The 10761-nt window shown below is 36.2% G+C and overlaps 1 protein-coding gene and 1 pseudogene across 1 annotated transcript; both read left to right on the forward strand.

The window, feature by feature from the left end:
• The first annotated feature begins 2986 nt into the window (after positions 1–2986).
• LOC116106323 lies at positions 2987–6067 on the forward strand (annotated as a pseudogene).
• A 2584-nt stretch (positions 6068–8651) lies between these two features.
• Positions 8652–10480, forward strand: LOC116106083 (chalcone synthase 1-like). The gene is made up of 2 exons (XM_031392450.1): positions 8652–8881; positions 9455–10480. The coding sequence occupies exons 1-2, from the start codon at positions 8704–8706 to the stop codon at positions 10447–10449; spliced, it is 1173 nt and encodes a 390-aa protein (XP_031248310.1). The 5' UTR covers positions 8652–8703; the 3' UTR covers positions 10450–10480.
• The last annotated feature ends 281 nt before the right edge of the window (positions 10481–10761 follow it).

Below are 10761 nucleotides of genomic sequence, written 5' to 3' on the forward strand. Positions count from 1 at the left end.
GTGGACCAGCAATTTTGTGACCAAGTTGAAGCCAAATTTTGGCCCTTATGGAGCAAGTTACGTGCGCCACAAAGACATGTTCTTTTCTGGGTATGGCAACATGTCCAAGCTGCATGTTGGCTTATTTTATTATGATACAAATGAGAAAGTCAATAATCAACTGAAATGGTTTCAGACCCAGGAGAGGGTCTTAGTGGGTGTTCTCTTCGGGTTCGGACAGGCCCTTAACTTTAGACAGTCGTTCCTTCACATTAGCGTTTGCTAATACGCTTAAATATTCCATTTGTTATCTTGACACTGGCATTGTATTGACTTTTCTATTTTCCATCTTATTTTGGATTAACATAATTCACTCAAAGATGCTGGCAATACCAGAAGTAATAATGAAATTGTTATTTAATTGAATGATTATTTTCAATCATTGGCTATTATTTCCCCCTCCTAAAAGTCGAAAAATTGACATTTCAACCCCCCACAAGAGTCTGAAAACTATCATATAACCCACTATCGTCTGTTTTTGGAAGGCCCTGAAAAAAAACACAACACATATGGTTGAATCCAGTTAACTTTCTGTCTGCAGTACCACTTGGACATTGGGCTCTGTTTTAGACTTGAGAATGTCTGCCTTGACCCCTAAAGCTTTTCAATTAAATTCCATTATCAGAAGACACTGCATTTCACGTAAAGTTTTGCGTCGCATAAAATCATCGGAGAAACACAATTTTCTTTGTACTCTAATGTTAACACATTCAGATAGGATCGGATATCTCTTCTTTGATTTTAGGTTTTATGTAGCATTTTTCTTATGCTCAACTTGGCTTTTTACAACTGTCCCAATTGATTGGATTTCTTATAGGCCTTGCGTTTATTCTTATTGGCCATTAGGAATGACATAAATTTCTTTGTGTAAGACCTTTGAAACTCCCCCATTTCAATAAGTGCAGACAAAAACCTTGTTCCTATTCCCAAATTTTTCATCTACACCTAAAAAGATAAATTTTCAACCTTAAACCTAACTCTCTCTCATTTTCATAGCTATATTAGAGTGTTTCTACTTGTATATTTAGTTTTTACTTGCACGATTAGTCTCTATTTTTAGAGTGTTTTGTAGCCTCTCACTTATTTAGCCATAGTGGGTTGTCCGAATTCTTCCATAATTACTTGTTTCTAAGCAAATCCTTAATGAGTGTTTAGCAAATACTTTCAAAGTGATTATGAAAAACTAGATTTTTGGATTTGTCTAACTTTTTTGGATTTCAAAATATGTCGTTTAGAAGAGTAATTACAACTGCTAACCTCAAGAGTAAAACTGAAAATCTAATTTTTATACTTATTATATATATATACATTTAAATTTATTCATACAATAATACGAAAATTTTTTGACATTCACTCAAGCCTTTTCATTTTGTTTCATTGAATTTTGCCAAAAACTTTTGTAGGTGTAGCAGTGTCTTAATCCTTACTTCTTTTTTTATTTGAAAAATAATAGAAAAAAGAAAATCAGAGAAAGAAATCTAAATAAGGCTTTAAAAAACACCTATATATCATTCTCTAAGAATCCACATTCGTGTAAAAATCAACGCCATCTTTGAATCAACCAATTAAGATCTCTAACCGTTTAATTAATTAAGAAAAAATAAATCCACATAGATTTTTATAGATATATTCTGAACCGATCTGATGCTTTTTGTTAAATAAAAATGGGCAGCCTACTCTGAATGCAATGCACAACCTTGGGGTTGGAAACGCATACCTACAAATTATAAATACCTCTCCTATTACTATTTAAAAAATCATTTTAATATAATTTTTGTAAAACTCCAATTCTTATAGAATTTGAGGAATCTGCGATGAAGTGATGCTTCCATCCTACAAGTTTATTATTAGGAACCTTGAATACATTTCCTTAGTCTTCCTTTTGGCATACTAGCTCCAATTATAACATACGCCAATACAATTTTTTCTTTTTTATTGAGACACAAAAGAACTAATCCACCTACCCCTTTGACCTCACCCATTAATCATTTTAATAATTAATTGATTTTTAAGCAACTCATTTAAAAATCTAAATATATTTTTTTGTACATTATAGAATATTTTTGGAAAGAAAAAACTAGTTGGTGATAACTTACCAAAATCTTCACTATAACTACCTCTGGGTGATCGAGTGATTCGATAGAGACTCTTGGATATATTACTCATAGGTCCTTGCTTCAAGTTCCCCTAGGTTGCCTAATAAAAGACAACCAGATTGAGCTTTACTCGGTCGTATTCCAGGGTCTTAGAAGATAAGTTGAGATGCGCGTAAGCTTAACCCAAGCTTCCAGACAATCTCTTCATACAAATAAAATTTCTGCTTAGGCATGTGTGGAAAAAAAAAATCAGTCACTACCGGTTGATTTGTATGTAGACAATTTAAATTCCAACTCTTACTACCTACCATGATATATTACAGTCAAGGGCTAACTTTAAACAAAACTATCATCGTTGAACTAATTACTTTCTAGTATTGATGTCCACATCTTAATGATATAAAGCAGGAAGAAATTCACGTGAAATTAATGTAGTTTTTGAATTTTAGTATGTTAAAGTTTAGGTCTCGAATGGCCCTCTTAGTTGAGCATACTGGGACCATTCCATGATTGACCCGTCCAATCATCACCTCTTTCAAATTGGGTATTTATTTGAATAAGTCTAAAGCCTGCAAAATATTTTGTTGAATCGAATTCTTCAAATTAAGACAAATGTTATTGCACCAACTCAATGATAATGATTCATTTATTAATGTAAAAAGATCACTTATCTTCACTACCAAGCATCTTCCCCCTTATAAAACACTCACCTACCAACCGCCTAAAACCACGCCAGCTTCCCCCTTTAATACGCAACCACACTAACAGCAAGATCCCTCACAACACAGCTCATTTCTTTCCTTAGCACCTCAGTACTGCTGTTCGTTCCCTTGCTTACGTGAAAGAGAAAAATGGCAGCAGCCGTTGAAGAAGTCCTCAAGGCTCAACGTGCCGAAGGTCCGGCCACCACATGGCTATCGGAACGGCAACCCCTAGCCACTGTAGTTTACAGCAAGCACCTATCCTGACTTGATTTTCGTATTACCAACAGTGAGCACAAGACTGCGGCTTAAAAAGCCAGAAGTTCAAGCGCATTGTTATAGTTATCAGAGCTAGAGTTATCTACCATTTCCGTCTTAATATTCTTTCCTACGTTGCATGCATATTTTCACATTTTTTATTTTTTTTTTTTTCCTTTTAATCGCTTTTGCTAAATTTGATTAACTAAGTTTTTCAGAACTTTCATTGATCCTTCCTTTTTCATATATTTCAGGTGAAAATCTCTGATCAGACCGATTCATGTACTTGACTGAGGATATTTTGAAAGAGAACCCTAGTTGTTTGTGAATACATGGCTCCTTCCATAATTGTTTTTGCCAGGCACGAGTCTTGGGTGGTGGTTGAGGTGCCTCAAATGCTAGTCAAAGAATACAGCAACTAAGGCCGTTTACAGAATGGGTCAGCCCAAATCCAAAAATCACCCACTGGTGTCTGCACCACCAGGCGCGTTGACATGCCTGGACCGACTACCAACTGACTCAGCTCTTAGGCCTTCGTCCTTCCGTTTAAGCGTTACATATTTACCGACAAGGGTGCTTGCTGGTGGCACGGTCTTCGCCCTTGCAAAGACTTGGCTGAGACAACAAAGGCGCCCGTGTCTTAGGTCGTGTGCTCAGAGATTACTGCTGACTTTCCGTGGTCCTAGTGACACCCACCTGAATCTTGTAGGTCAAGCCTTGTTGGTGATGGTCGCAGCCTTGCGTCATTGTGGTTCGACCCCTGCTTGAGTCGAGAACCCATGTTCGAATTATGTCTACAGCCCAACAATTTTGCCTGGACAGCGATGGGGCTATTGATTACATATCCTCGGGGGGGGGGGGGGGGGGGGGGGGAAGTTGGTCTTACATTTCACCTCCTTGAAAGAATGTTCCTGGGCTTCTTCAAAGAATATTGAGAAGACTTAGTTGAGGCATTCAAACCTTTGGGTATCTCGACTGGACTCCCTCTTCTGATTGCACATCCTGGTGGACGAACCAGATTTTGGACCAAGTGAACCAAATTGGGCCCAAGGAAAGAAGTTTAGCTGCCACAAGACATGTGCTTCCCGAGTATGGTACATGTCAAGCGCATGTGTCTTGTGTTTATTATAGAGTGAAATGAGGAAGAAATCAGTTTAACAATGGTTTCAGGACCACAGGACAGGGCCACGAGATGGGAGTTCTATTTGGAGTCGGGCCTGGCCTTTACTTTGAGTGAACAGTTGTCCCCTCCACAGTATTCCGACCGCGCTTACACTTTATTTGTTTTTTTTTGACTTTTTTCTATTTTTCATGTTATTTTTAAATCTATAATTTTTTCTCTCAAATGATGTATGGAATAACAAAAAGTAATTCTGTGGGGAAAGTATATGAATTTTCTTTTACTGAATGAATTATTTACCTTTGTGCTTTTTTTTTGGATTAACAGCCCAAATAGACAATTGAGGTTTTATATGATAGTTTTCTGATCTTTTTGGTCCCAGAATTTAGCCTTTGAGGTGGTGAAATTGTATTAAATCTTATTATGTCCCCAATTTGAATATTTTTGACTTCTTTAAATGAACTGCCCGTATTATTGTGTTTGCTTACAGGTAACCATTTTTTTCATTCATATTATTGATTTTGCTTTTGTAGATAACCATGTTATATTTCACTTAATATCAATCAATCACCATTAATTGGAACTTCGCGGAAGATTTGTAATCTATCATAACATTCGAGACAGAAAACATTCAACAGTGACATACATTCACTTGTAATTATATTACAATTGGCTATTTTTTTAAACCCCCCAAATTGAGAAACCTTTACACTGTCACCTTTGTCTTTCTTTCTTTTTCACACACCACTTTCTTATAATGGCAACTGGCCCACTGTAGCTGTTAATTGTTAAGCCGTTCATTATTTAAGAATTTAAAACCTTCCCCTTGAGGTTTCCTTGATTAATTTCACGCCGCTCAGCTATCAAATAACAATATACCCCCTTGACAATAGTGTGCGGTTTTGATTTTCAACGTTTATAGGTCAGCTAGCGAATTGAACTATTTAAACCCTACAATCTTCCAATTAAACCAATAAAGTGGACCGAATCCATAAACGTAATGATAGCGCCTCGAAGGTTACGCACCGAATCTGTGCACCGAATGACGTGGTAAAATCCTGACCTTTGATTGAATATACTGATAATAAAATAAATGTAGGATTTGCCACATCATTCGAGCACAACCTCGTGACTATAGCATTCCTTCATCCATACCCAACCCATGCTGCCATGTCCCGCACGTTCAGCACCATAGCCACACCCAAAAACACCAGCTTCACGAACAGCCATCACCACACTCACTGGAAAACCAAATTTGCAGAAGAAAATAGTATGTTGAGTGCGGTGGGATAAAGAAATATGGGCTGATGAGGTTTTAACCAAATATATAACTGCATTACTTAATTACCTTTGGCCTGTTAAAATACACCGATATCCAAAACGGCAAACTCTAGTCAGGGGGTAATTTGTTATTTTATACCTGAGGGGAAAAATGTATTGGTAACCTCGGGGGAATATTGTCTTAAACTCTTGAGTTAATTCACACACAATGATTGCCCTTATCGTGGTTTTGGCTTTTCTGATTTGATAATTGCCATTTTTGCTTGTTTTTGTTGGTTCCTGCGTTGTGGGTGCCTTTTGGTTTTTATTGTCTTGTGTTTTGAAAGGAATTGACTTTTTAAATCGATGGGTTCTGTTTAGCAGTGAGTTTCCTGTTTGGGGAAGCAGAGTTCAATTCCTGGTTTTTGGTTATTCTTTGTAAATTTCTTGAATCTTTGTTCCGTGTCTCTGCAGATGTTTTTGGCTTTCTATCTCTTTCAAAACAAATTACTTGTTATGTTGTTACTTTGTCTCAAGACAGTGGTTACGCTTTTGTTTTGTCACTGAAAATTGCTATAACAAGTTCTATATGAATTTCTCTTACTCTGTTTAACGAATAAATAATAAGGTTTTATAAATGGAAACTCTTTCCTCCCACCTTTGATGGGGTCCTGTGAATTTCAAGAGTTGTTAGGTTCATATGCGTGCCAGTTCAACCCAAAGCATGGGGGCCCTATTTAGCACCGCAAAGGTGTGTGTAAAAAACCTATAAACTTTCATGCTCTTATTTTCAATTACTGTCATGACTGTTCATGTTTTGAGATTTTGTGTGGTGAAATCTATATAGTTTGTTCTTTTTGTTTCCTTAGTCAGTGATATTATCCAAGGTAATACCTTAGGCGATTCAATAATTGTATCACTTATCTTCTTTTTCCTTTTGCTTCAATAAATTGATTCTTGGGAAATGCAGCGAAGCCCATTTTATTAATGATTCACGTAGTTTTGATGGATCTGATCCTTTTGGTGAAGGTTGTTTGCTGTTTTTAATCACATTCAATTAGCTTTTTATTAGAATATGATAAACGGATTTTTCGTTCTGATTTACTTCGCATCTAATGAAGACAGTTTGTGTTGTTTCTCTCATTAATAAACAGTTTTGTTATTATTTTTTTATCGTCAGCTGGTGGACTATTGCTAGAGGTGAGGCCAGTTGCCCAATTCTGGTGGCATATTCTATCATATCATACTGCTCGCCGTCTGTCGCTGACTATTCTCTCTTTGAAACTCATCATGCTTCACTATATGTGATTCATAGCATAATGCATTTCATCTTGTGCATACACTTACATCAAGTGATTTTCTATCAAACCGGCTTTTTAAGTCATTCCACTATCAAGTAATGCTTAACAAAAATCTTCAATATGCGACTCCTGACATTCCAATCTCATATCAGTGCACTGTCCCCAATCTGCTTTTGCCCTGCACTCGCATAGTCCTTACCGGTTCTTGGAAACTTTACACATATCACCCCCCTTGTTGCATCATTAATTTTCTTGCATATAAAAATTATTTATGGAATTGAGTTTTTTTTGTGAAGACTTTTAATGAAAACTGCTTGGTGTATAAGTCATTATTTATTAAGTGTTTTATATTCCTGAGACACTATCAAATAGGTTGCCCGATAATTCTTAATATACCCATTCAATAAGATCTTATCTTTTATTTCCATGCATTGCCTTATTGAATAGTTATGAGTAGGATGAATAGGACTATCTTTTGGTAAAGAAAAGAGTTCCTTTGTTAGATCTCTTGTTTTCATCTACTTTTCCATGCTGTTCCCTTTTCATTTCTATAGCCTTTTGAAATAATGCATTATGTTGGTTCCCATCATCATTCGCATAATCTCTTTGATGATACTGTTATATTTGCGACCTTAGGTTCTTTCACACCACATGTTCTTGTTTTATCTATTATGAAAGATTACAGCACTTATGGTTTTTAAGCATAACATTACAAGAGTGTATAACTTTATTTAAATCGTATCAGACAAAACCCCATAATCGGCAGTGCGGGAGGAATTGTCAAAGTCAAGGAACCTTTGTGTAGTGTTCTTCAGCCAGTACAAACAACGCAGTAGGAAACAGATGACTTCTCTAGCTCCCGGAGATTTTAACTTGAGATGAAAACTGAATCCGACTACTCACCCTGCCTGCCTTCTGATCTTTCTTATGCAATAATGGCCTTTTTTTCCGCCAGGCACAGGCATTTGGTAGATGCTATTGATTATTTTTTTTCTGTGCTGAAATTAACCCATAATTTCTGATTTGATGATGCTTCCTGAAGCTGACAGCAAATCCACCAAATTTCTTATACACCGGGAATATTCAATGAAGTTATGCTTCATCCAACTAGTTTATTTAGGAACATAAAAAGATATCGTTGTCTTCTTGTAGTTACGAGTCAAATTATCATCGCCAATTTAGAAATGAAGACCTTGTCCTAAACCCATAAATTAATAGTATGAAAGAACTAACCAATTTGTAGGCTCTATGCCGACTAATTTAGTCCAATCAAATCCGCAAGTTGACTGGAGCCATTAATCATTTTAATCTTAAAAAATCTAAATAATTTTTTATGTAGTACGATAGAATAGGTGCATTGAATGTAACCAATTTAAATCGCAAACTCTTTACTACCAACCAATTTTTCGTTACCGTCAATAGCCAATTTGAATGAAATACTCATCTCGAAGAAATCCAGTCTGAAATTAATGTAATTTTAGAATTTAGTTTACTAATTAAATAAATTTTAGGTCTCACCTGACATATATATAAGGTTGAGTTTGACTAATTCTTTAAATTCACCCTTGAAACATCTACCTCTTTATCATTTGCGATTTTATTGGAATAAGTCACCAAACTTGTGCTTGTTCTTTTATTGAAAAAGAATATATATATATATATATATATATATCCTTGGAATCTTATCGAAGTCTGAAATGTTCAAACAAATGTCATTCAACAATTCATTATTCTTTATTAAAAAAAAAAAAAAATGTTTCATTCAATTAAAATAGTGTCAAAACGGCAAACAAGACTGGAGATAAAATATCACGTAATACTCGGCTACCAACTCTTCTCCCCTTCTTATAAATACTCACCAAACTAACAGCATTCAACACAAACACTCATTTTATTTCCTTAGCAAATATAATACGAGAAAGAGAAAAATGGTGACCGTTGATGAAGTTCTCAAGGCTCAACGTGCCGAAGGTCCAGCCACTGTAATGGCTATCGGAACAGCAACTCCTCCCAACTGTGTTGATCAAAGCACTTACCCTGACTATTACTTCCGTATTACCAACAGTGAGCACAAGACTGAGCTTAAAGAGAAATTCAAGCGCATGTGTAAGTCATCAGACTTCATAATTTATCCATCATCTTGTTATTAGTTTGCTTTCTTACGTCTGCGTGAATATAGTGGAGAGTTTGATACAAGATCTTTGAGGGTGTTTCTTTTTCTTTTTTAAGTCTCTTTTGGAAATAATTGAAGGAAGATTGATTGTTGGGAAATAATAATTTGAGAAGAATTATAATTGGAATGAAATAATGAGGTAGACTGTTGGATCCACTAAACTAGGCAAAATAATCTTTTTCTGTCATATCTAACCCATCGCTTGAAACTCTAGAGTTTACTGTGAAAACATTTGGATATAATAAATGTGTACAGATTATTGTCACCCACTTAGTTGAAAAAGAATATACAGCTACACTTACGATGATCTCTCATGATAATGAGACTACAACAATTTCCATAAATTTATAACCTGATAAGACTAAAACGCAATATATTTTTATTGATCTTCTTTTGTCACCCCCTTACTATGACAGAAAATGAACGGCTACACATTTGATGATATTGAGAGTACAATAATTTCCATAAAATTATCTCAATTGATCTTGTTTTATCATATATTTCAGGTGAAAAATCCATGATCAAGAAGCGATACATGTACTTGAATGAGGAGATTTTGAAAGAAAACCCAAAAGTTTGCGAATACATGGCACCTTCACTAGATGCCAGGCAAGATATGGTGGTGGTCGAGGTACCAAAGCTAGGCAAAGAAGCAGCCACCAAGGCTATTAAGGAATGGGGTCAGCCCAAATCAAAAATCACCCACTTGGTGTTTTGCACCACCAGTGGTGTTGACATGCCTGGTGCTGACTACCAGCTCACCAAGCTCTTGGGTCTTCGTCCTTCTGTTAAGCGTTACATGATGTACCAACAAGGTTGCTTAGCAGGTGGCACGGTTCTTCGCCTTGCCAAAGATTTAGCAGAGAACAACAAAGGTGCTCGTGTCCTTGTTGTCTGCTCAGAAATTACTGCTGTTACTTTCCGTGGTCCTAGTGACACCCACCTTGACAGTCTTGTGGGTCAAGCCTTGTTTGGTGATGGTGCAGCTGCTGTCATCGTTGGTTCTGATCCAGTTCCCGGAGTTGAGAAGCCAATGTTTGAAATAGTCTCTACGGCTCAAACAATTTTGCCTGACAGTGATGGGGCTATTGATGGACATCTTCGTGAAGTTGGGCTTACATTTCACCTTTTGAAAGATGTTCCCGGGCTTATTTCAAAGAACATTGAGAAGAGTTTGGTTGAGGCATTCAAACCTTTGGGTATCTCAGATTGGAACTCACTTTTCTGGATTGCACACCCTGGTGGTCCGGCAATTTTGGATCAAGTTGAAATCAAATTGGGCCTTAAGGAAGAGAAGTTAGGTGCCACAAGACATGTGCTTTCCGAGTACGGTAACATGTCAAGCGCCTGTGTCTTGTTTATTTTGGACGAAATGAGAAGGAAATCAACTGAAAGTGGATTAAAGACCACAGGAGAAGGTCTTGAATGGGGAGTTCTCTTCGGATTCGGGCCCGGACTTACTGTTGAGACAGTCGTCCTCCACAGTGTTGCAACCGCTTAAAGATTTTTATTGTTGATTTAATTTTTCGTTATCCTTGAGTTTTTTATTGTCTATGTTATTTCCCTCTACTAAAACCAATAATGAAATTGTAATCTTAATGACTGAATTATTTTCATCATGGTATCAAAATGCCAGTGTTTTTTCCTTTCTTTTGGTTAAAATTTAAACCTATATATTGGTAGCTTAATTTTTAATTTCAAGGAATAAACACTAAAACAATTTTATGATCTTGCCTTGTATCCTTAAAATTATGACAAATGAATTGTAGTGCTAAATTATTATCAATTATATTATTCATCCCAAAATTATCTC

The sequence above is a fragment of the Pistacia vera genome, unplaced genomic scaffold, assembly GCF_008641045.1.
Source record: "Pistacia vera cultivar Batoury unplaced genomic scaffold, PisVer_v2 Contig117, whole genome shotgun sequence".
Classification (NCBI taxonomy): Eukaryota; Viridiplantae; Streptophyta; class Magnoliopsida; order Sapindales; family Anacardiaceae; genus Pistacia; species Pistacia vera.

Excerpts from the sequence above, each read along its gene's own strand:
- LOC116106083 (XM_031392450.1), top strand. The coding sequence starts at position 8,704 with ATGGTGACCGTTGATGAAGTTCTCAAGGCTCAACGTGCCGAAGGTCCA. Across the intron at positions 8,882-9,454 it reads AGAGAAATTCAAGCGCATGT|GTGAAAAATCCATGATCAAG; the intron begins GTAAGTCATCAG and ends CATATATTTCAG.